This window comes from Heliangelus exortis, chromosome 20, assembly GCF_036169615.1.
Source record: "Heliangelus exortis chromosome 20, bHelExo1.hap1, whole genome shotgun sequence".
NCBI classification, from domain to species: domain Eukaryota; kingdom Metazoa; phylum Chordata; class Aves; order Apodiformes; family Trochilidae; genus Heliangelus; species Heliangelus exortis.
In genome coordinates, this window is record NC_092441.1 from 7,401,703 (window position 1) to 7,423,783 (window position 22,081).

The 22,081-nt window shown below is 48.4% G+C and overlaps 1 protein-coding gene across 2 annotated transcripts in view; it reads left to right on the top strand.

Annotated features, from left to right (window-relative positions):
- Nucleotides 1-8,655: 8,655 nt before the first annotated feature.
- MAP2K4 (mitogen-activated protein kinase kinase 4) overlaps nt 8,656-22,081 on the top strand; it is a 71,693-nt gene continuing 58,267 nt past the window's right edge. Inside the window, exon 1 of one of the 2 annotated variants that reach the window (XM_071764545.1) lies at nt 8,656-8,993. In XM_071764545.1, the coding sequence (XP_071620646.1) occupies nt 8,894-8,993 (100 nt within the window). In that variant the 5' untranslated portion in view covers nt 8,656-8,893. The remainder of the gene's footprint in view (nt 8,994-22,081) is intronic. The other variant, XM_071764546.1, reaches the window with a different exon arrangement.

Below are 22,081 nucleotides of genomic sequence, written 5' to 3' on the forward strand. Positions count from 1 at the left end.
TAACTGCCTCCGCTAACTGCCTCGCTAACTGCCTCCGCTACCTGTCTCCGCTAACTCCCTCGCTAACTGCCTGTGCTAACTGCCTGCGCTAACTGCCTCCGCTAACTGCCTCCGCTAACTCCCTTGCTAACTGCCTTGCTAACTGCCTGTGCTAACTGCCTTGCTAACTGCCTCCGCTAACTGCCTGTGCTATCTCCCTCGCTAACTGCCTTGCTAACTGCCTGCACTAACTGCCTCCGCTAACTACCTGCGCTAACTCCCTCGCTAACTGCCTGTGCTAACTGCCTTGCTAACTGCCTCTGCTAACTGCCTCCGCTAACTCCCTCGCTAACTGCCTGTGCTAACTGCCTTGCTAACTGCCTCCGCTAACTGCCTGCGCTAACTGCCTGCGCTATCTCCCTCGCTAACTGCCTTGCTAACTGCCTCCGCTAACTGCCTTGCTAACTGCCTCCGCTAACTGCCTCGCTAACTGCCTCGCTAACTGCCTCGCTAACTGCCTCGCTAACTGCCTGTGCTAACTGCCTTGCTAACTGCCTCCGCTAACTGCCTGTGCTAACTGCCTTGCTAACTGCCTCCGCTAACTGCCTCCGCTAACTGCCTTGCTAAGTGCCTGCACTAACTGCCTCCACTAACTGCCTCCGCTAACTGCCTGCGCTAACTGCCTCTGCTAACTGCCTCTGCTAACTGCCTCGCTAACTGCCTCCGCTACCTGTCTCTGCTAACTCCCTCGCTAACTGCCTGTGCTAACTGCCTCCGCTAACTGCCTGCGCTAACTGCCTGCGCTATCTCCCTCGCTAACTGCCTTGCTAACTGCCTCCGCTAACTGCCTTGCTAACTGCCTGCGCTAACTGCCTCGCTAACTGCCTCGCTAACTGCCTCGCTAACTGCCTCGCTAACTGCCTCTGCTAACTGCCTCCGCTAACTGCCTCGCTAACTGCCTCCGCTACCTGTCTCCGCTAACTCCCTCGCTAACTGCCTGCGCTATCTCCCTCGCTAACTGCCTTGCTAACTGCCTCCGCTAACTGCCTCCGCTAACTGCCTCGCTAACTGCCTCGCTAACTGCCTTGCTAACTGCCTTGCTAACTGCCTCTGCTAACTGCCTCCGCTAACTCCCTCGCTAACTGCCTGCGCTATCTCCCTCGCTAACTGCCTTGCTAACTGCCTCCGCTAACTGCCTCCGCTAACTGCCTTGCTAAGTGCCTGCACTAACTGCCTCTGCTAACTGCCTGCGCTAACTGCCTGCGCTAACTGCCTGCGCTATCTCCCTCGCTAACTGCCTCGCTAACTGCCTCGCTAACTGCCATGTCCCTTTCCTGTTCGCCACGCTCCGTGTCGCTGGCACTCCTCACAGCCCTTTATAACGCTCTCGGCAGTGCCCGGTGCCTCCCCCTTACTAGCTGATGATTGGCCTCACCTGAGACCATCAGGAGAAGGTGGGGCAGCTCCTCAACTCAGCCTCAGAGCTGTGCGACCGCGATATGCGCAATAACAGGAGAGTGAGGCCTGGGACCCCAGCGCTGGGTCACTGCCCATGATCAGGTCACCAGCCAGCACCGGCAGCCAGAGCCTGAGTACATCCAGGCCTCCAGGAAGATAAGCGTGACCAGCAGACTGCGAGGAGTTAGGGTTCTCTCCTTGACCTGGTGCTTGTGTATCTGTAACTTTCAGTCCTGCCCAGGATCCCCAGTGAGGAAAGATGTGGAAGACCTGGACTGGGGTTCTGCAGAAGACAGCCAGGATCGTCAGGAGTCCAGAGAACAGACCTTTGAGGAGAAGAGGGCAAAGAAGACGCAAAATCCAGTTACTGCCTGTAGGGTGGCTGCAGGGATGGCAGAGCCATATTTTCCTTGGTTGCATCAGATGATATAACAAGGGGCAGTTGTCACAAATTGTGAAAGGGTTTGAATGGACATTAAGGCAACGTCCTCATTAGGAGGGTCATGCAGCCTGCAGTAGGTGATCCAGACAGGCTGTGTGGTCTCTATTTAGAGGAGATTCCTTAAGCTTACCTAGACAAAACCATGGCTCACCTGATCTGATGTGACAGTTTTCTTTCATTTGGGCTGTTGGACTCAAGCCATGCCTTCATAGCAACATTTCCATGTTTCTGGCATAACTCATGTCCCTGAAGGAGAATTAGATCTTTGTGCAAGTAGTTATCCCAAAGTATAAAAGCCTCAAGAGTGTGGTCCCTGATCTGTTGTAGGGAAGACCATCTCTGGCTCAGTCATACACACTTGCCCCTGTTTGCCCACAGACCTTGATCCAGAGGTTGACTTCCCAGCTTGGCCTTCATCATCACTGTGGATCTCACTGGCCATCACTGGGGCCATCACTGGGTTATATCTGATGCTGTTTACCTCCACTGGGCCTGATCCTGACCCCCGCCCATAGGGTTCACTTCTCAGGCTGACTGACTCCATGAATTTGGCTGGTGATTTGGGCTCTCAGTTGTACCTGGTTGCAGTCCCTGGGTCTTGCCCATGCCACGTTAGCAGTTGTGTCCCTTCCAGCACCTGTCCCTAAGGGTGCAGCTGGACCTTGCTTCTCCCTGACAAGTTTCTTGACCCAGGTCAGTACTGGTGACCATGGAGGGCGGGGAGGTGCTTTCAGGGCAGCAAGGTGGGCCTGGAGTGCAGAGACCTGATTTTGAGGTGGTTGTGGAACTGCACCATCAGTCACCATGGTGAGATGACAGGTGCTGGGGCATGGCTGAGCTGGGAGAGCTCCTGGGGAGGGATTTGGAACAGTGGCTGGCAGTGCAGCAGCAGGTCAGACTGTTAGTGGGGACACTGCAGGGTAGGGACCAGCTACTACTGCTCTTTTGAAGGATATCTCTGAGGTCAGGCAGAACTATGCAGGATTAGATAGCAATTTTTTCAGCATAAGCAAGACAAAATCAGGAACTACTACTGCAAATCTTGCAGCCTGATTTCATTAACACTTTAATACAGCCTTCTCAGCCCTCAAGAGAATTAGGTCTTCCTGAACCATTATGCAGAAGACATGTGAATGTATCCAGATTTGCAGAGAGGATTAATGCTCATTAATTTCTGTTTTTTCTGTTTCTGTTATTTCATGCTCCTGTTATTTTCAACTGAGTATTTCCTTGAGCAGGTTACGAGAGATAAAATTACTGCAGAGAAATTCACAGAGAAGTAAGACAATTCTTTGTAAATGGCTGCCATTGTTACAGCTCTACTGAGTAGGCTTTATGGTTCATAATAATTGGGGTATTCTGTACATTAAACAACTGCTGGCAGCTGCAGGCAGAACAGCAGGCCATGTTCACTATAACTAAATCCCTCCTGACATTTAAATTGATTCACATTCCCATCCCAGAGCCCAGGAAAATTAAACAACTCTCTACAGGCACCCTTAATGACTTTCCTGTTCACAAGCACTCTGGGAAGGGACTAAAAATGCCTAAAGGAAATCTGTGGACTACACTCCACATTTTATTCTCCTCTTACCAAAACCCACCTTGTTGCATGGCTTAGCGAGACCAACACTCCAAACTTCCCTACAGTTTCTTGGTAGGTGTCATGGTTCAACGCTGGGAAGGCAATTAACCAAATGACAGATGCTCTCTATTAATCCCCCTCTCTAATAAAGAAAGAAGAGAGAATAAGGAAGAGATTCTTATGGGTTGGAAATGAAACTACAAAGCTTTAATGAAACACTGATGATACAAAAGGAAAATATTATTGAATATATACAAATATATAGGAAAACAGTACCATGTTCCTCCTCCTTTTCCCCAGTAACTCTCACATTACCACCGAGGCTGCAGGGCAGCCCTGGGAAAGTCCAGGCTGGAGTCCTGGAATCAGCAGCAGTTGGGAGCTGGAGGCAGGAACACACAGATTCAGGAGGGCATGGATCAGGACCATGGGCAGAGGAATGGATGGAATCCTCTTAGGATGCCGAAGAAAGCAGGAACAGGTGAAAAAGAGCCAAAGAGAAGACTGAAGTTGAAAGCGAAGGGGCTTGACTCTCCTGATCCCCCAAATTTATACTGAGTATGAAACATTTGGGATGGAATACTCTGTTTGGTCAATTTTGGTAATTTGTCTGGTCTGCTCCTCCCTAAAGGAGGGTTGCAGGTGTGACCTTTTTACTCCCTTTCTCTTTCCAGAACATAAGATGTTCCTCAGAACTGAGCAGTGGCCTTGGTTCTGCAGACCATTCTCCAGCCATAACTGTAAACATCAAGTTCTATCAGTCCTAGAAGGACTGAGAAACTTGCTGTTAATGTCAGCAAGTGCAGCTACATATGAGAGATTTAGCTGAAAGCAAAATTAAAAGACAGAAAGTTAGCTCTATCCTGACCCAAACCAGGACAGTTGGTTCCCAGGGAGCCCTATTCTCTCACTAAGGCACCATGAATGACTCCTGGTTTGGGTTTTTTAAGGAGACAGGACCTCATTGCAGATCACTCAATGACTTTTGTCTTTGTGGTGTAACCTCTGCCTCATTCTTCAGCCCCTTCCCCTCACCTCAGAAAGAGCAGTGCTCTAGTAATGAACCTCATAATGTGCTCTAGTAATTAATCACTTTAATGCTTTGTTTCCAGGTCCCATGTAGACTTCTGAATGTATTTTGTAAGGGAGAAGACATAGCTCAGACCAGAAAATTGAAATGTCCAGGACTGAAAAGTAATGGGTGTGTTAATAAGAAAGAAGAATGTAAGAGGCAGTGTGTCTTTCATTAAAGTAATTCATATGACAGGAAAATTAAAGCAGAGAAGCTTTTCAGACACACCAGCTCTTCTTCATGTAGGAAACAAAACTATAAATCACTGTCCGTTTTTTTCTACCTGCATCAGCTGATCTTGCAAAAAGAAAATTCAGCTGTGATTATGAATTTTTCATTGGTCTGGTTAGAAGTTATTGCAGGAACCTACACAGCCCACCTAGTTTTTGTGCCACAGCTGGGCTGCTGTTTGCCCCATTGGGTGCCAGATGCAGGACTGAAGGGGAGACCACAGTTTCTGAAGAGCAGCCGGGAGGAACTGGTTAATAATGGGAAAAAGGCAGAGACACAGCTAGATGGGAACATCCAGAGCCCTGCCTGGGACGGAATGGGACAGGACTTCTGCAGAGGGAACAGGCCTGGCCTGTTCTCTCTGCTGGGCTGGCAGAGAGAAGCGTCTCCTGGGCACTTGGGAGGGACAATGCAGAGGGTTTGGCAATCCTGGAAGAGAGCAAAGTTCAGTGACACAAGAATAAGTGAGGGCAGAGGTCTGTCTGTCTGTTGTGAAGACACAGAAAGTTGAAGCTGTTGACTTTAAAGTTTTACCAACTATCACAAGGATTTTCTATAACCGCCCTCCTCTAAGAAAAGGGGAGACTTGTCTGAAAATCTCCAGCAACGCTGCTTTCTCCCATCATAGGGAGGCCAAGAACATTTAGTACACTTGAGTATAATTTGAAATACTTAAAAATTAGCTCCTCAATATCTGAGAAAACATTTTCCCTCTTTATGTCTCTCTGGAGTCTGCTACTTAGCCCATAGAAGCTGAAGCTTATCTTCAGCTCCACCTGCAGACGACAGAGACTTCCAAATGAGAGTGCTGCAGGGATGAGCCTGGCAGCCAAGCTGCAGTGCTGGGAGAGCCGGACTGTTTCCCTGGACCAGAGGTGTCACGGAAACACTGCCATAGTCACCCATCCCAGGGAGCCACTCCATAATAGCACTCATCCTTGTGGACACCAGTGCCGCTGCCATGAGTGACCACTGATTGGTTTTAATCAGATCAAAACCAGTTAACAGGCTCCCAATGAACAGGTCAGGAGCTTTGGTGTTTTCCTGGCCCCAGGACCCTGACTGCAGTTCAGAGACATCTGGAGACAAACACATGGTTACACAGCTGATACTGTGGAAAGTGCTTTGGGTTTAGTTATTTAGTTATTTATTTACTGACTTCTGAGGATACATGCCTGAAGTCTTCAATAGATTGACATTCTTGCCCTTAAAATCATACATTGAAAACCTTTTTTACTCATTAATTTTATAAAGCTCACCAAAAATGTTCTTGTTTACGTTTTGTCAGCTGCTTTCTTTAATCTGAACTTTCTCAATTCACAGATAAGTTCTAGAAGTACTTGTTAAACAAGTGCATGCACCTAGAGTACAACATGGGGATGGACAACAGCCACCATGAAGTCATCAGGAGCCAGTGCTGACAAACCAGTCTGATGTCCTGGGATGGCACAGTTTTTCAGGCACAAAGTAAGAAGTAGTGGATGCCATGGATTTAGGAGGATGCCATTGAGTTCAGGCGGCTTTTAACACTGGCTGTCCTGACCCTCTCTTAACAAGACTGGACCCCAGGGTGAGTGCAAAACTGGTGAGATAATTGTTCCTCAAGTGCAACACAATCAGTAGTTGTCAAAATGGAAGGAAATATTGAGTGAATTATTGCAGGGGTGCCAGATCTTTTTAATTACTTCAGTTAACAGCCTGGATGATTAACACCCATGAGTGCCTTGTTAAGTGTGCAAATTACTCCAGGCTCTGAAGGACAGCAAAGACAGCAGAATTCAGCACTAGACCAACAAATGGGAGAAATGGGCTGAAACCTACAAGGCAAAATTCAACAGATACAGCTTGGAGCATTATGTTTAAGAACAGTGAGCAATAAAAGTACAAGTAAGGGAAAAAATGGGTGGATGTAGTTTTTTAAAAACATCCCAAGGTACAATGGAGAGCTCAATGAGCATCAGCAATAGGAAAGGCAATCACCACCCTGGAGGATGTTAGCCAGGAGTGTTAGCCTTCAACAAACTGGACTAATACGTCTAGGACACTGTGCTTTAAAAAAAAAAGCAGATCAACAGAAAAAAGGTCAAAGAAGTTCAGTGAGGATGCTGGGAGGCACAAAAAACTTCAATAATGGCTGAAAGAATCAAGTTGATGCAGTCTGTAGAAGAGAACCTGGAGTGAGGAAGGGAAAGTAAGAAATGTGCCTAAGAGGTCACAGCTGTAGCAAACAGGGCAGGATATAAGCTCAAACAGAAATGCTTTAGTTAGGCTTTCAGATAATGTCAGGATAGAAGTGTGCCAGAACAGACTGCTGCAGATGGTGCAGTCTCCATCACTGGAGGTCTTTAAGGCTCTACTGGGCATTGACAGTTACCACTGATGGTGCCCACACAAACCATATTCAGGAAGGACTGTTCTTGTGGGAAGCTGACTGTGAGGGCTTCCCACTCCTCTCCAGCTGAAATGGTGGAGGGGACACTGTACACAACTTTGAAAGAGTGAGCAACATCCCTAGGGAGAGCAGAGGCCAGGGTGGGATGGCACAGGGCAGAAGACTTAAGTCCAACCTACCAAATACATTACTGGAATTTTAATCCTAGTGCATGAGGAAGGGATGGTGTTCCCCAATGCAAAGGAAAGCTGCACCCCTGACAGGGAGCTGGTTGGGCCCAGCTCTGCCCTCTTCTCCTGCCAAAGGAGAAGCTCTGCAGAGTGTGAGATATTCACTCAAGCGCAGGGTTCAGGCAGAAGTCTGGGGGCCTTCTGTTCCCAAGGGACTACGTCTTGGGTCTCAGACCATCTGCCTGACAGCACATACAGCTGAGCAGGGAAACCAGAAGACTCTTGGAAAGGAGAAGATATTTTCCCAAACTCAAAGCACTGGAAGAAAAAAAATCAAAAGCACAAGAAGGTGGAAAACATTCAGCCTTTGCATGAGATGAGAGAAAGAAATACAAGCCCAGCTGCAGGAGAAGAAAGGAAAAATGAAGGAGAGGTAAGAGGTAAGAGCTTCTCTTATCCCCATAGCATTTGCACCTGTGCAAAGTGGAATGGTTGGCAGCTTCTGGAGATGCACCCAGAGCGTATTCAGGACTTGAGGTGTTTGCTCTGTCACCACCTTCATAAGGAGCATGGAGAATGGAGACAGAGGAAAGAGTATGCATACCACTGTCTAGTACTTGGAGGTCCAGCTCTTTCATCAGCAGATCTCAATTCATAAAGGAGGTCAGTATTATATCTGTTACACTGATGAGGAAACAAAGACTCTTGTAGATGAAGGGACCTGCCCCAGTCATGTTCTGGGCTGCAGAGAATCCCTATCTCTGGAGGACCCATTTCACTGCTCTAATTCCTCGTGTGTTCTGTCCCTACAGCTGAGGCTGCAGATTTGCTGAAGTTAGAGGTAGGATCAGAAACTCTGCTGAAATGCACAGCAGTGATTGAGGGAGAAAAGATAATGTAAAGGATATTGATGGCAGAAAGGGGATATTCCTTGGGTATCATGGAAAACACTGGAGGAAGTTCTGCCCTGCGGTGGCTAGGGTAGAGGTCTTGAGGAAGACATGAGAACCTTGTAAGCAGCTGCCTGCATAGGAGGAAAAGCCATGGGTGAAAATGAGATCCAAGTGCTTGGACCACCAACTCAAGGGGCCTCCCCCGGCACGAAGGTGGGAGGAGAGCTGGTCCAGGGGCTGCCGGGGCAAGAGGCTGCGACACACGATGGTGGCGGGGCCCCAGCGCGGCGCAGGGCACCGGGGGAAGCCGCGGCCCGGAGGGGCTGCGGGCGAAGGGAGGGGGCGATGCCCGTCCCGCCCGAGGAGGCAGGCGCGGAGCAGGGCTGCTGGCAGCGGGCTCGGGTGGGAGGCAGCGGGGCCGCTGAGGGCAGGGGCCCGGCGGGGGCTCCCCCTCCCTACGGGGGCAGCGCCTCTGACGCCCGCCGCAGCGGCTGCCGCCGGGCCTGGCCGCCCCGCCTGGGAGGGGTTAAGCGGCGGCCCCAGCCCGGGGGCGGACGGGGCGGCAGCGGCGGCGGCGGCTGCTGCTATACGGCGGCGGGGCTCTAGGTGTCCTGCCTGGGAGGGTCCCTGCTGCATTGCAGCCGCCGCGCTGCTCCCGCTCCGCGCACACAATGGCGACTCCCAGCCCCAGCAGCGGCTCCGGCGCGGGCGGCGGGAGCGGGCCGGGCGCGGGCGGCCCGCAGGCGCACGCCGCCGCCGGCAGCATGCAGGGTAAGCAGCCCCGCACTAGGCCGCGGCGCGGCCGCCGCTTCCGGGCCGAGCGGCGCGCTTCGCTCTAGGCCTCGGCGGGCCGGGCCGGGCCCCGAGAGCGCGGTGCCTGCCGCGGGGCTGGTCCTGCCTGGCCCGAGCGCGGATCCCCGAGCCGGGGGGGCGAGAGCGGAGAGCTGGCGGCGCCGGCTGCCCTGCGTTCCCCGCATTGGGTCCCTGGCCCGGGCGGGCGGCGGCTCTCGGGACAAGGCTGGGGCGCGGCCGTGCCTACCGTCCGGAGCGGCGCGGCCCCGGGTCGGGGGGTGCCTGCGGGGTGGACTCAGCCCGCCCCGCCAGACCCTGCTCCGGGCCTGCCCTGCCGCTCTGTGCGGCTGCTGCCTCCAGCCCCACTCGGCGGCCTGGCCGCACCCGGAGAGCTCCCCGGGAAGGAGGGAAGGAGGACTGCCTGCCCGCTGGGCGAGGCTGGCAAGGGGCGCGGAGGCCACCCGTGCGTGGGGGCTACGCTGTCCCGAGCAGGCAGAGGGGCAGCGGGGCGGGACAAAGGCCGGCGGGCCCCGGCTCCGGCTTCCTCCAGCCGGGGAGGATTTCGCGGCTGCTCCGGGGGGCCCTGCGCAGGCTGCGGGCAGCAGCATCCCGGTGGCGGCTCGGGGGCCCATGCCAGCCGGGAGCGGCCAAGTCCCTTGCCGGAGCCCCGCGGTGGGGGGGGAGGGAGCGGAGAGGGGCACAGGCTGTGCCGGTGCCCGCGGCGGGAGGGCTCTGCCCCGTCCTCGGGCTGTCCGGCCCCGGTGCGCCCTGTGCTCTGATCGAGGCAGGTGTGTAAGTAACAACCGTGCTAGGGTGAACGGCTGTTTGGTTTATTCTGATGGAAATTTACTGTCGCCGTGTTGCCAGGGTTCCCTCCTGCACTTGTTGATGGTTGAGCAGTCTTGCAAAAACAGTGGGTATTTATTTTTCAGAAAAGCCACAGAAAATACCGTTGGAGCCTTTACTTTAAAGTTAGGCCACTTAAAAGTACCCTGTACTTGAGCAACATCTTCTGCTTCATTAGGCCAAGATGACACAGAGATGATGGTTTTTTGTTGGTTTTTTTTTTTATTTAACACAGAAACTTTAATAATGAAGAAGCTGTTTGCCCTGTTTTTGGGAACTCTTTATTTTTTGTTCGAAGTCAGAAAGGTTGTGTGCTCTGTGAGCTGGAACAACCAGTGAATAATGTTTGTCACAGATATTTGCTATATTCTGTGGAGTCTGTGTTCTGTCCTGCAGGGACAGACTGCACTCGAAGTAAGGGAGACCTGTTTGAACAGAGAACTGATGGTATAAACTAAAGAGCTTAAATATTTGGCATAAAATGGTTAATGTTTGCAGCTTCCCTTGTGAGAAGCTAATGTGCTTGCTTATGTGCTGGCTAGATGGAGTTGGTATCTTTAGGGCCCTGGGAGGTTGGTATTATCCATGTGTACAACACCTTTCAAAGACAAGAATCCCCGACCTTGTAAATCAAGTGTATGGATTAAAAACTTCACTGCCATGTGCCAAAGTGGTTGTGATAAAACAAGAAATAGCCTCGTTGCTGAGCCGTTACACCTCTCCGTGTTGCCCCTTGTACTTACACCTGTTTCCTGTTTTTAATATTTAAGAGTTCATCTGAATCCCCAGTATCTTCAGGGCTCAGAGTTGGCTTTTCACCCTGTGATGCCCTGAAAGCTTGTGGTGATGTAGCATGTACATTATTTCTGCAGGTGGATGAGGAGCAATTGTTTCTCTTGACATTGGTTTAAAGTGGTTAAGTATGAATTCAGGATGACAGGGCCAGTCTGCTGGTGTGGTGAAAGCTGTTGTTGAGGTGTTGTGGTTTTTTAAAGGTAACAGATGTGTGTTCAGTTGCCCTGGGAGAAGCTGTGTGTAGCATCCTGGGTGGGATCTGGAGGAGCAGGTTGATGTGGTGGTGGTGGTAAAGGCAGGTTCCTGGAGTCGGTACCTTGCCCCTGGAGGGGGTCCCTCTGTCACTGCGTGACCCCCTCCTGTGCAAAGCCAAAGAAATCTGTGGGTGGGATGGGAAGGGGCTGGATGTGCCTGCAGTTTACCAAGGCTGATCCATCTGCTCTCAGAGGGGTACTCTGGCCTCTCCCTAGGCATGTCTCTTGCACTGGTTCCCTAATAACACTGGGCAAGCTGAGCTCTCCCAAAGCAAACCCACCAAAAAGCAGTGAATTTTCTGCAGTGTGGGTGCCCACTGTTTGCATGTGGTGGGGTCGGGTGGGCTCTGGTGGGAGAGTGGTGCAGGAATGCATTGCTGGGTGGGGAGAAAAGCAGGTAGGACTGTGTCAGTGTTGATTTAATTGGCTTAAATGGTATGGCAAGGTGGAGCAGGGAAGTCATTAAGCTGGAAACAAGTAATTATAGTTTAAAAAAATTTTTTGCTCAGTTAATTTTCAGCTGGAAAAGACTCTCTGACCCAACTTGTGCAACTGCTGCTGCTGCCAGGGAAGTGGTGGGAGAGGGAAAGGGTGGGTCGGCTCTTGTGGCTTCAGCCCGCACCAGGGGCTGTGGCAGTACCCCTCTGGACAACGATCCACTGCTTGTGGAGACTCTGCCCAAAGGATACATGCTCGAGAAAATTGGCCTGAGGTGAGAGCCTCTCACAGGGGGTTTCTGTTTGGGTAAGAGACTTGGTGTGTGTCATAAGGGTTATCTTGTGGAGTTTGGCGGGGGCTTGGAGGTAGGGAGAAGTCTTGATGGAAATTGGGGCCTGGAGCTTGAGCAGCAGATCCAGAAGGTGTTTGCTGGCCACCCTGTTTTGGTTTTAATTTGATGTCCTACAGTTTTTCTGATGACACAGGCTAAAGCCCCTCTAGGTGACAATGTTGAGACGAAGGGACACCTAACTGTCCTCATGCTGAGGTTACTGTGCAGGCATGGCTCTCCAACCTTGTGATCGAGCAGGGCGTTGCTTCAAGTCTTCTTGCTCATAGTGTTTTGCATGTTGCAGCTTCATGCTTGTGTCTGTTTTCTCCTGGTGTCAGCTGTTCATGTCTGTGAACCTGGGAACTTTGTTTCATCCCGAAGGGTCCCATTGGCCAGTGCGGTTGATGGCGCCGTGTTTAAGGCACAGTTGATAACTCAAAGGAGAGACAAAGTTCTAAGTATTGAAAGTAGACCTTATTTCATAATTTTTGAAAGGGTATCTTTTGTTTGTTGCATGCAAACTGGAGTCTGTCTGGATACCAGTAGCTGTTCGAGTGAAGAATTGTGCTTCATAGTTCTGTTAAAAATCCAGGAGTCCTCCATAGTATCCTGTGTGTTTTGTGGAGAAAACGGAGATTCTGTGCAAAGTTTGACAATGATTTAAGGAAAAGCAATGCTTAAAATATAACTGGAGCAATTCTGCCTTTCTTCTCATTGCCAAAATTAATAATAGGCTTTACCACTGACATAATGTAGAAAATTATCATTTGAAGATATGGCGATTTGAAATGTAGAAATATAATTGGTTCCAAGGTGTAGGAAGAATTTTGGTTCTAATTTTACCTGTGGGTCACTTGTTCTACCTGCAGTGCCAAGCAGGAGCTGGAACTGCATGTAGCTTGCTGTTATGGGTTCAGCTTCTCTGTTTGGTATCCAGAAGACTGGAGGTAGCTGGGACTTCTCAAAGCACTTGCTGCTTGGTACGCTCTGATGTCTTTCAAAAGTGAAGCATACTTAGTATCTGTATTTTTTCAGAATCTACATGATGATTCAGATATGTTGGGTGGGAATTCCTGAGCCTCTCAGCTGGAATTTGGAACTCTCAGTTCCTTTCACATGTGTGACATGTCTGCTCTCCTATTGAGACCTTTGCTCTCTACTCCACTCTGGCCATAGCTGTTCTTGATTAAAGAAAAAAAAAATAGAGAAGGTCTATACCTGGTTTGTGAGCCCTCTGTCATTATGGGATGAGGAGCCTGGGCAGGAAGGTTGCTGAGGGTTATCTGTGAGTGCATCAGGAGACAACCAGAGTCCTGCTCTCACCTTCAGATGTCATTCAGGACATTTGTGACTTACTGGAGTTGGGAGATGAGTTTCACCTTATGTGTGGGGAAGCTCTGTATAGTACCTTTCTTTGCCTGGCAGAAAGGAGCTTGTGGGAAGCTTTTTAAGAGCTGAAGGCTTGTTTATGTTTGCCAGATGACAGAACTGGTGAACGCTGTGATGGACTTTGTCAGTCACCATGGTCAGATGAATTTAGTGTCAGTGTGTAATCTACACTATGTCTTTGGGACAATAATTGTTACTTCAGAGAGTGCTATCAATAGCAAAAAGTAATATTACTTGAAAACATTTGTGGGCATCACTGTGTCTGGCATGAACCTTGGTACAAGAATTCAGTATGAGGCAGCATGACTCCTGTATACCCCTCTTTGTGTTGCTGCCTTTGTGAGTGCAAGGACTGAGAGCAGAGTGGCTCTTCTCCCCACTGCTGAAGGTGCTTCAAGACCCAGGTCTGGAAAGAGCAGAGGAATGGGATGCTGATGCCTCGATGCTGAGATGTCTGATCTGCTGAGGTACAATATGGGGACTGTCAGAAGGCTGGAGCGTGGATTTACATCTCTGAGCAGAGGGGCATAATGGATGGAGAAAGCAAGAGAAGCCCCAGTAAAGATGGCAGTTTGTTTAGGGAACCTCGAAGAGGGGAGTTTGGGGAATGAAAAGACAGTGGAGAGGTAGAGGGGTTGTGAAACAAAGGGAGCCACAAACAAGCAGCAGATTAGGTATGAAGCAGTGTATGAGTGGTCAGGTAAAATGAAACATATGATATAAGAAAACAAGAGTGAGTTGTGTCTTTAGCAGGTGGGAAATGATTGAAGAAAATCAGAAGCTGACTGCACTTACTCCTGCCCACAGTACAATTTATGAAACTGGTGTGTGTTAGTGTATGCCACTGGTGCAGGCTGACACTGGCAGATTTTTCAGAGTGATGAGTGTATGTCTACTTGGGCATGTTTGTGTTTATTATGGAAGGTGAAGGTGGTTGCACAGTGTAGTTCAGTTCATTTGTGCCTACCAGTTAATTCCTGTGTGGTGTTTCTGCCAGCATACGGCTGAGCATATCTGCTTTGTGTTTGAGTCTTGGTCTGCATCAGCACCTGAAGTGCTGTAAGTGTATGTTTTTCCACTTTGATTAGTTTGTAATCAGCTGACATCCTTAATAGGTCTGTTTTTCCTGGTAAAGGGGCAACCCAGAAATTCCTGTTAGCCTCATAGAGTGCTGTGAGTATTTTCCAGTTATTATGCTGATTTGATGGAGCTGCTGGGAGTGGAAATCACACTGTTGCCTGTCAAAACAAGGGCCATGGGGTGAGAGAGAGAAGTTTTGTGGGGAAGAAAAAAAACTGTGTACTTCCCAAACTTGATTTTGTTGTGAAGTCTTTCGAATTAAAGTTATTCATAGTCCCAGTATGCAGTGAAATGTTTCTTACAGGAGTCTTGTGTAACCACATCGAGCTCTGTGTGTATCAAGCATAAACACCTTGTTAGCATCATACAGCTCCCTTTGAAGTTGTCTTCTGTTGGATTTAAGCTTGATAAGATTTTATGTGAGTTGAAAGAAAAAAAAGAAGAGATCTGTTTCCCAATGGGAGAAGTAGCTGCTGTAGCTTGTGGCAGCTGGAAGGAAAAACTGTGAGAGAAAGAAGCAGCATGGGTTGTTCATGTAGGGTTCTGGCCTGCAGGGCAGGAACTGGCAGCAGATACCCATCCAAGTTGCACTGAAGTGATGTTTATATAGAAAGTATAAAAATCTCTGAATGGATGTGATGTTTCTGGCATCCTCTCAAAGCCTGGAGTGCCCTGATTTGGACCAGCTTTCAGAAGGTGCTGGTTATGTTCCCACATCTCATGTACTTTTATTTATAATGGGCTGCATCCACAAAAGATATAAATGCTCTTTTAGATGGTGACCTTTTGTTACAGGCTGTGAGAACAGCATCCTGCTCAGGGGGGTGGGCATAGCAGGGTGAAGAAAACCTGACTGATTTTGGCAGTTGAACCTTTCCATTGTGGTTCAGGGTTTGTCACCTTGGGATGTAGTCTCTTCCGTGGGTATTTGGGTCAGGATGGATTGTTATCTGAACTCCTACTTTGGGGGCATGAACAAACCTTTTGGGAATTCCTTTGTTGATCCTGGTGATTTATGCTCTGTTCTACAAAGAGAAACCCAGTCTCTGTGAAGATACCAGTTTGGGAGAATTGGTGTATTTATGCCAATTGTTTCAGTAGTTACTGTATTTTAAAACTTCTTGTTTTAGTATCAGTTTGGTTGGTTTCTGGCTACTGGTTGCTGATGGAGCAGCCCTCTTCCATCAGTCTCCCTGTGCAGTCACTGCTGCCACTTGGCCAACACCTTCAATGATGTGAATCCTGCACCATGTTATTCAAGTCTGCTGACATTCCCTGTGAAAGGTTTTTTGTTTGTCTTCTAGATTTCTTTTGATGTTGCAGGCTTGTTTGATTGCAGAAGAAACTTGCGATCCATGGGTAAATGATAGAGCAGTGCCTGTTGAGCACTGAGAAATTTCTTTTAAGAATATGTGTTGCTGTAACTGGATTAATTAACATGCAATAATTAATGCATGGTAAATCACTAGTGGGAGACACTTCACCTATGTTTCTTCATTTCGACTTGTAGATAACTTGAATACTATCTCTGCTAGGCATTGGAATAGCTAATGCATGAGTTATCTCTCTGGGCACATGCTTCTCCTTGTGCTTCTCTTGATGATGGCACTTCTATTTGGAGGGTATCTGAAACAAAAACTGTGAGGCTCACTGTTCTCAGTAGACAGATGACTTAGATGCTTAGGGTGACTATTAAAATATAAAAATATTTAATTACTAAAAATAATATAGAAATAAAGTACTCTGTTATTCTGAAAGTGCCTAGGGGTTAAGTGGTTGTCCATGAAGCATGAATTTGCAAGGAGGATGCATGTCACCTCCTTCTTCTGGGATGAGGTTGCAGGATAGATATGCGCAGCCCCTCTGTTTTTAGTACTTTTTGCTGTGTCTCTGCATCCTACTTTATATTGCTGCCTAACTCCTTGTACCATTGCTGACTTGTTGGATACATGTTCTCTGTTACAAATCTCTTGCTGAAGTTTTGCTAGGTGGCCTTACTGAAGGTAAGATTGTTGGAAAACTGCCACTGCAAGTGGCACAACATGTGGTAGCTTCTCAAAGGAGCTTCTCCTGTCTTACAAGTTTTGTGTTGACTGTAGGTGCTGACATGGACATACTTCTATCTGTTCACCATGGAGGCATCTCCCATGTTGTGGTGCTCTTACCCCATCCCAGCTCCAGAGCTGGTCTTCCCCTTCGAGGGCAGAGCACCTGGGCTGTGGTACAGGCATAGGACATGCCATGGGGGTGCCAGGGGGAAGGAACCTCCCTGCCCAGGGGCTGGTTGATGGCATGATGGCTTGGCTCCACCACTTATCAGACTGTGCCTGTGTAGCACCCAGGTGTTATGTTCATCCTACATCCCCTGACCACTGAAGGTATTTATGCCCAGGTCAGTTGCTTGTGTCAGGAAGCAGGTCTGGTACTGATGCTGTGTCAGTGGTGGCCAAGGCCATCCTGTCCTCACAGCTGGTGCTGCTGGCAGGGCAGAAGTGTGTGTCTGGGGACAGCCTGGTGCTTCTGACTTGCTCAGGAGCTCCTCTGCTGCCAGGCTGCCCGACTGCGAAAATAAGCTGTGTGGTCTCACCAGGTGCTGTATTTTCCTGGTGCATCATTGGTGTAGGGTTCAATTAGTTCATCTGGTTCCTCTTTTACTGTGTGTGTGTTTCACTTGTCAGGGATCAAGTAAATTTCCAGTTGCCTTGCACTGTCAAACTGTAAGTGTAAGAAATCAGTGCTCTGAGGTACAATAACTTCCAAGTCAGAAGAGTGCCATATTGGAGCTAATTAGCTTCCTGCCTGCCTTTAATCTCTGTGTTTTATCTGTTAGTAACCGTGCCTGACTGGATTGGGCTTTTTTCTGAGACGCTTGTTGAAGTTGAAGGAAAGGGCAGTCTGCAGGGAGTTTTGCAATGGGGCAGACCTGGTCTAATTAATGTCATTTAATATAGTAAACTCAGAGCACCAAAGGTTGTAAAAGAGGACAGACTAACTTTGGCAGCCAAGTACATTTGGACCTGACAATAAGAAGGGAAGAGAGGACTGAAAACTTTCTCTGTCTCAGTGTTTGTGTGTGCTTCAACCACAGCAGCAAGCTTTATGTTACCCTGAGCATCAGTGTCCAGGAGAGACAGTCCTGGACAGGCTGCATTGCTGACTTTGGTTTTAGACTTATCACTTTGCTTTATGTTAGGTTAAGCTGTCTCGTGGACATATGCAATCTTGCTGGGATTCCTTTTGTTTGTGTGGAGGCTTTAGATTTTGAGGATATCCATGGTATGTGTTTAGGTAGCTGTTGCTTCAAGATAAATTCTGCAGTTCATGCATCTGCAGTGTGTTTGTGCCTCCCCATGGTTAGGTGAAAAGGTGCAAGCATGACTTTTATCAGATGTCACGAGTTTATTTAAGTTCCCGTGTGCAGAGTCTGTGCGTTTTTGTGCGTTTTTGCTTACTATCAGTAAGCAAAGGTCCTCGTGGAGCTCTCTTCACTGTCTACTCCATGCCTGCACAGCCCCTGTGCCTGGCCTGTGAGATATCGTTGCCCTGGATTTGCGTCAGGACTGTCATGTGATGCTGCAGAGCATCTTCCAAAATGTGTGACCTTGACTCCTCAGGCTGAGCCCTCTGTGGAGGGATCTCTTGCTATTGCTGTTTGTGAGGAGATAGAACATGGTGTTGCCAAGCATCCACTCCGTCTCCCTCTCAGTTCTGCTCTCAGACGAGCCTCTGTTCAATGAACGCTTGCAATAACTTTGTGCTTAGCAGGGTATGGCCATTAAGTTTTGTATGAGCATCAGGGGAGACAGAGAGTATGTATATTGCACAAATTGTGTATTTATTAGCTGCTAAATTGATTTCCTCTTCTGCAAATCGAAGCCTTTGTGTTTGCCCTTTCTTGGAGGCAAAGAGAGCCCTCCAGGAAGCAGCCTGCTGCACTGATCCTGGAGTGAACAAAGAGTCCAAGCACCAGGAATTAGTCTGTGTTTTGAATAATTTATCTGATCTTTCTGAGGTGCTTCAGGAGATGCCCTGTGGTGTAAGGAGGACAGCTGTTAGGAGCAGACAGAGCTGAGCTGATGGAGAGTTGGTCCTTTTATCAGTTTTTGTCTAGGCTTATTTTTGTCTCTACACCAAAGGGGTTTTATGGTTTGCTTTGGACATAATTCTCTGGAAGCAAAAATCTGAACTGAATTAGCCATCACTTTGCTTTTGGATCAGAGAGTAAAATGTTTGCACTTTGAAGAGGTGTGTGGACAGAGATAAAACAGTTTCCTTTAAAAACACACGGCTGTGTTGTTTTGACCTGGGAAGGGTTATGGATTAAGATAAAAGCAGTGTGTTTGGAAGGCCCTTCAGGGAAGTGATGGGACAATGTCCGAATTTTTCTGCAAGCCAGTTCCCCTTCTGAGCAGTTTCAGTTCAGGATCTGGTCTCATGCCAGTCACTGGAAACCTCACCCTACCTTTGATGTCCTCCTCTTTTCTCCTGTCCCACTCAGAAACCAGGATGGGCACAGGGTAGGAAGGGGGAGATTATCAGAAGCTCTTTGGATGACTGGGCAAGACTGGTGTCCCAAAGCTGCAGATGGAGTTCTGCCCTTTCTTGAAGATACTGTTTGCCTTCGGGTAGCAGGAACGATTGCCATGTGGCACCTGGGATGTTATAATGGCTCCTTTTAAAGCTGGTTTCCTTGATGGTTTGAGGAGAAGCAGAGGTCAGACCTCTCCTTTTTGATCCGATGGAACCCGCTGTTGTAACAAGAAGCTAGGAAGTGTGACTGTATGGTAGAAGTATGTATGCAAGTTTATGCAAAGGAGTTGTGAATGAGCTCAGACTTCTACTGGAAGAAGGAGCTGGATGTTGAGATTTGGAGATGTGCTGCTGCTTTAGACAGCAGCTTGGCAGTTAAGTTCTTCCTTCACTGGAAGCACACATTGAGTTTCTGAACAAGCTTGCCAACATTCTGGAAATTCAAACTCTAGTTTAAAATATATTTCTAATTATTTTATTTCATTTTTAGGAGAGGTGGAGTGACTTCCCAGAGTTTATCTGCCCAGCTGGCTATGCCAGAGCCATGGCCAAATACACTTCCTACAGGTTAAGCTTTGCTGCTGAACATCAGTGCTAGATGTTATTGGGGCAGAGAACAAGAATTTACTCTGACCTGTTCCCCTGGCCTCATCTCTGCTGATCCTGCTGACAAGGATCACAGCTGAGCACAGGGGAGAAGGTTGTTCTCAGCAAGCGTGGAAGTGGTGAAGGTTGAGACAGGAGTGGTGGGAGCTGGTATCTGGCCCATATGTGTCTGTGTATGCTCACATGGGAGGGCTCAGCTGGGACATGATTTGGGACCTTCTGTGACTTGAGCTGGAAATTCCAAGTCTTATTTGTCAGTGCAACTGCTTTTTTTCCTGCCCTACAAAAATAATGTAAATGAATAATAAATGGATGCAGGGTTTATTTCAGTGAAGACACAAACTCTTTCTGGGGCTGGTCATTTGCTTTAGATGGTTCTGAGTCACAACTGACTTGAACAGGAGCCTGTAACTGAAATGACAGCAGGGAACCTGCTTCATTCAGCTTCAGAGCTGCCAAAGATCTGGCTGCACCCTGCGTTGTGCCAGAGCACTGTGCTGTTCTTACAGCACCTCTCATGGAGTCCAGGAGCTGCTTGTCCACACTGCTATTTCCATATAGCAAATAGAAGCTTTCTGGGAAGTTTTATGTCGGCTTTCTCTCTCAAATCTGGTTAATACTCTGACTTGTTGGCAGCAAAGCTCTGACTGCCCAGTGTTCATATCCTCAGAGGCACCCAAACCAAACGCAGTGAACACTGTGGCAACATTCTTTAACAGTATGATTGACCACAATGTGGAGCACTGCACTGGACTGCAGACTTAGTAGGGTCAAAATCCTTCAGTCTAGTACTAGGTACTAGACTGAAGTACTAGGGTCAAAATCCTTCAGTCGTTTCAAGCATCATGTTCAAGAGTTGTGGTTTAGCAATATTGGTTACTCCATGGCAGCTAAGCTGGTGAAGATTGGGTCATCTTTATCCAAGCTGGCAGGAGCTGCTGCTGCTTGACTGCCCAGCAGGAGCATTGATGTGTACCAGGAGAACAAGTGATTGCTCAGTCAGTGAATCAGTCTGATCAGTCAGCCTTGGAGGTCTGTGGGGTGACTGAGTGTCCCTGTTCACCGTGGGGTACAGCGTTCTCTGCATTTGCATCAGGCTCACAGCAATAGTTTCTTGCAAATTTACATCCATAGTTTGTCTTTAAGCTGCCACTGTGATGTACTGGAGGAAAAGGCAATTCATACTATTTTGGATACTGTAGAAACAGTTACTGTGAACAGAACTTGCAGGGGACCCTGTGAAGTAATTTTTCCTGGTGCTTCATCAGGGGAACAAGGTAGCCAGTATATATGCTAGAGAAGTTCCTCTCAGTTTCAAGTGTGGCAGTTGCCTTTAGACAACTGAGATTGATAAACTCTAGTCCATGTTAGGACTCAAAGGAAGACAAAGACCCTTGGGAATATCTTTAGAAATAAAGTAACAAGTAAAAATTACCACAGAATGGGAACACAGTGTCTGGCAACTCTCCTGTGGGTGCACACACTCAAACTGCCAGGGTCAGCTAGGGCCCAGCTCATCTGAAAAGCCCTTCACTCTCCCTTAGAGGTACCAGCAAGATGAATACCCAAGAAATCCTGCCACAAGCTTAATATTTTGTTCCAGTAGTTACCCCTCTCTACCTCGGAGGTAAGCATATCAAGCTTCCCTTTGAAAACAGTTTGGACTCTTTGCTTTCCCGAAGATAATTTCAGTCATTAGCTGGGGATGGTTTTTTCACTTGCCAGGCTGTGGTGATTTCATGATGACTGTGTAGCTGTCAGTCTGTCCTCTTCAACATGCATGCTGCTGTGCCATCTGGAATGCCAGTTTCTTGGAGGTGTTTTAGGGTGTGGTGGTATTCCTGCCCTGGCATGCCTTGGGCTGAGCCTGCTGCCACCCTTTCAGGGAACAGATGCTGTGTTTCTACTGATGGGAAGTTATTTGTGGTGACTTTAAAATTCACTTAATCTCTTGAGTTTGCTGATGCCCTTGTATGAGACAGAAGTCATGGGTATCAGGACCAGGCTGAAGCCTTGAGCTTCTTCCTCCTTTCCGGGGTGTCTTCCAGGGCAGCAGCACCAGAAGCAGACCCAGGCTGCACTTATGCAGTGTTTGATCAGCCATGAGCAGAGGTGAGCCCGGCATCACTGAGACATGGGTGACTTTACTCTCAATGAAAAACTGTGGGTCCTGCTGTAGTGGAGAAATCATGGCATCTTAAACCAAAGCATTGCAGGCTGTTTTATCTGGGGTGAGATTTAAGGCAGACAGCAAAGAGCATTGGCTCTGTCTACAGCCTGTACACACATGGCTGTGAAGGTGGAAAGCTTTTATTTGTGGTGTGCTGACACCTTATGAGAGCCAGAGGGATCCTTTGGTGATTTTGTGTCAGGCAGTTAGATTTTGTATGCAGTACTGGGACGTGAATTCCTTTTTCTGGGAGTTCTGAGGGAGAAGGAGTTAATGGGGATGAGGGCAAGGGGAGAAGATAGCTGGATCTGTGTTGGGGCTACTGGCTGATATTTTTGCAACAGTCTTCTATTACCCAGCGTGAGACTGTGGGGATTAGCTGGGCAGACTCCCAGGCTCCTTCCTTACCCAAGACCCGCCTGCCCTCTGCACAGCAGTAGAGCTTTTTTTCGAGTGCTTTCAAAATCTAATGGACTTGGAATTTTTTGTTCAGAGATTCTGTGGTACTTATTTCTTCAGCAGAAAAACTTTGCCTCTAGTTGTGGGACTTAGAAAGAATGAAAAAACTTGTGTAACACCCGAAAAGAATTATGTCTGGTGTACTGGCTTATTTTGTGTTATTGCATGT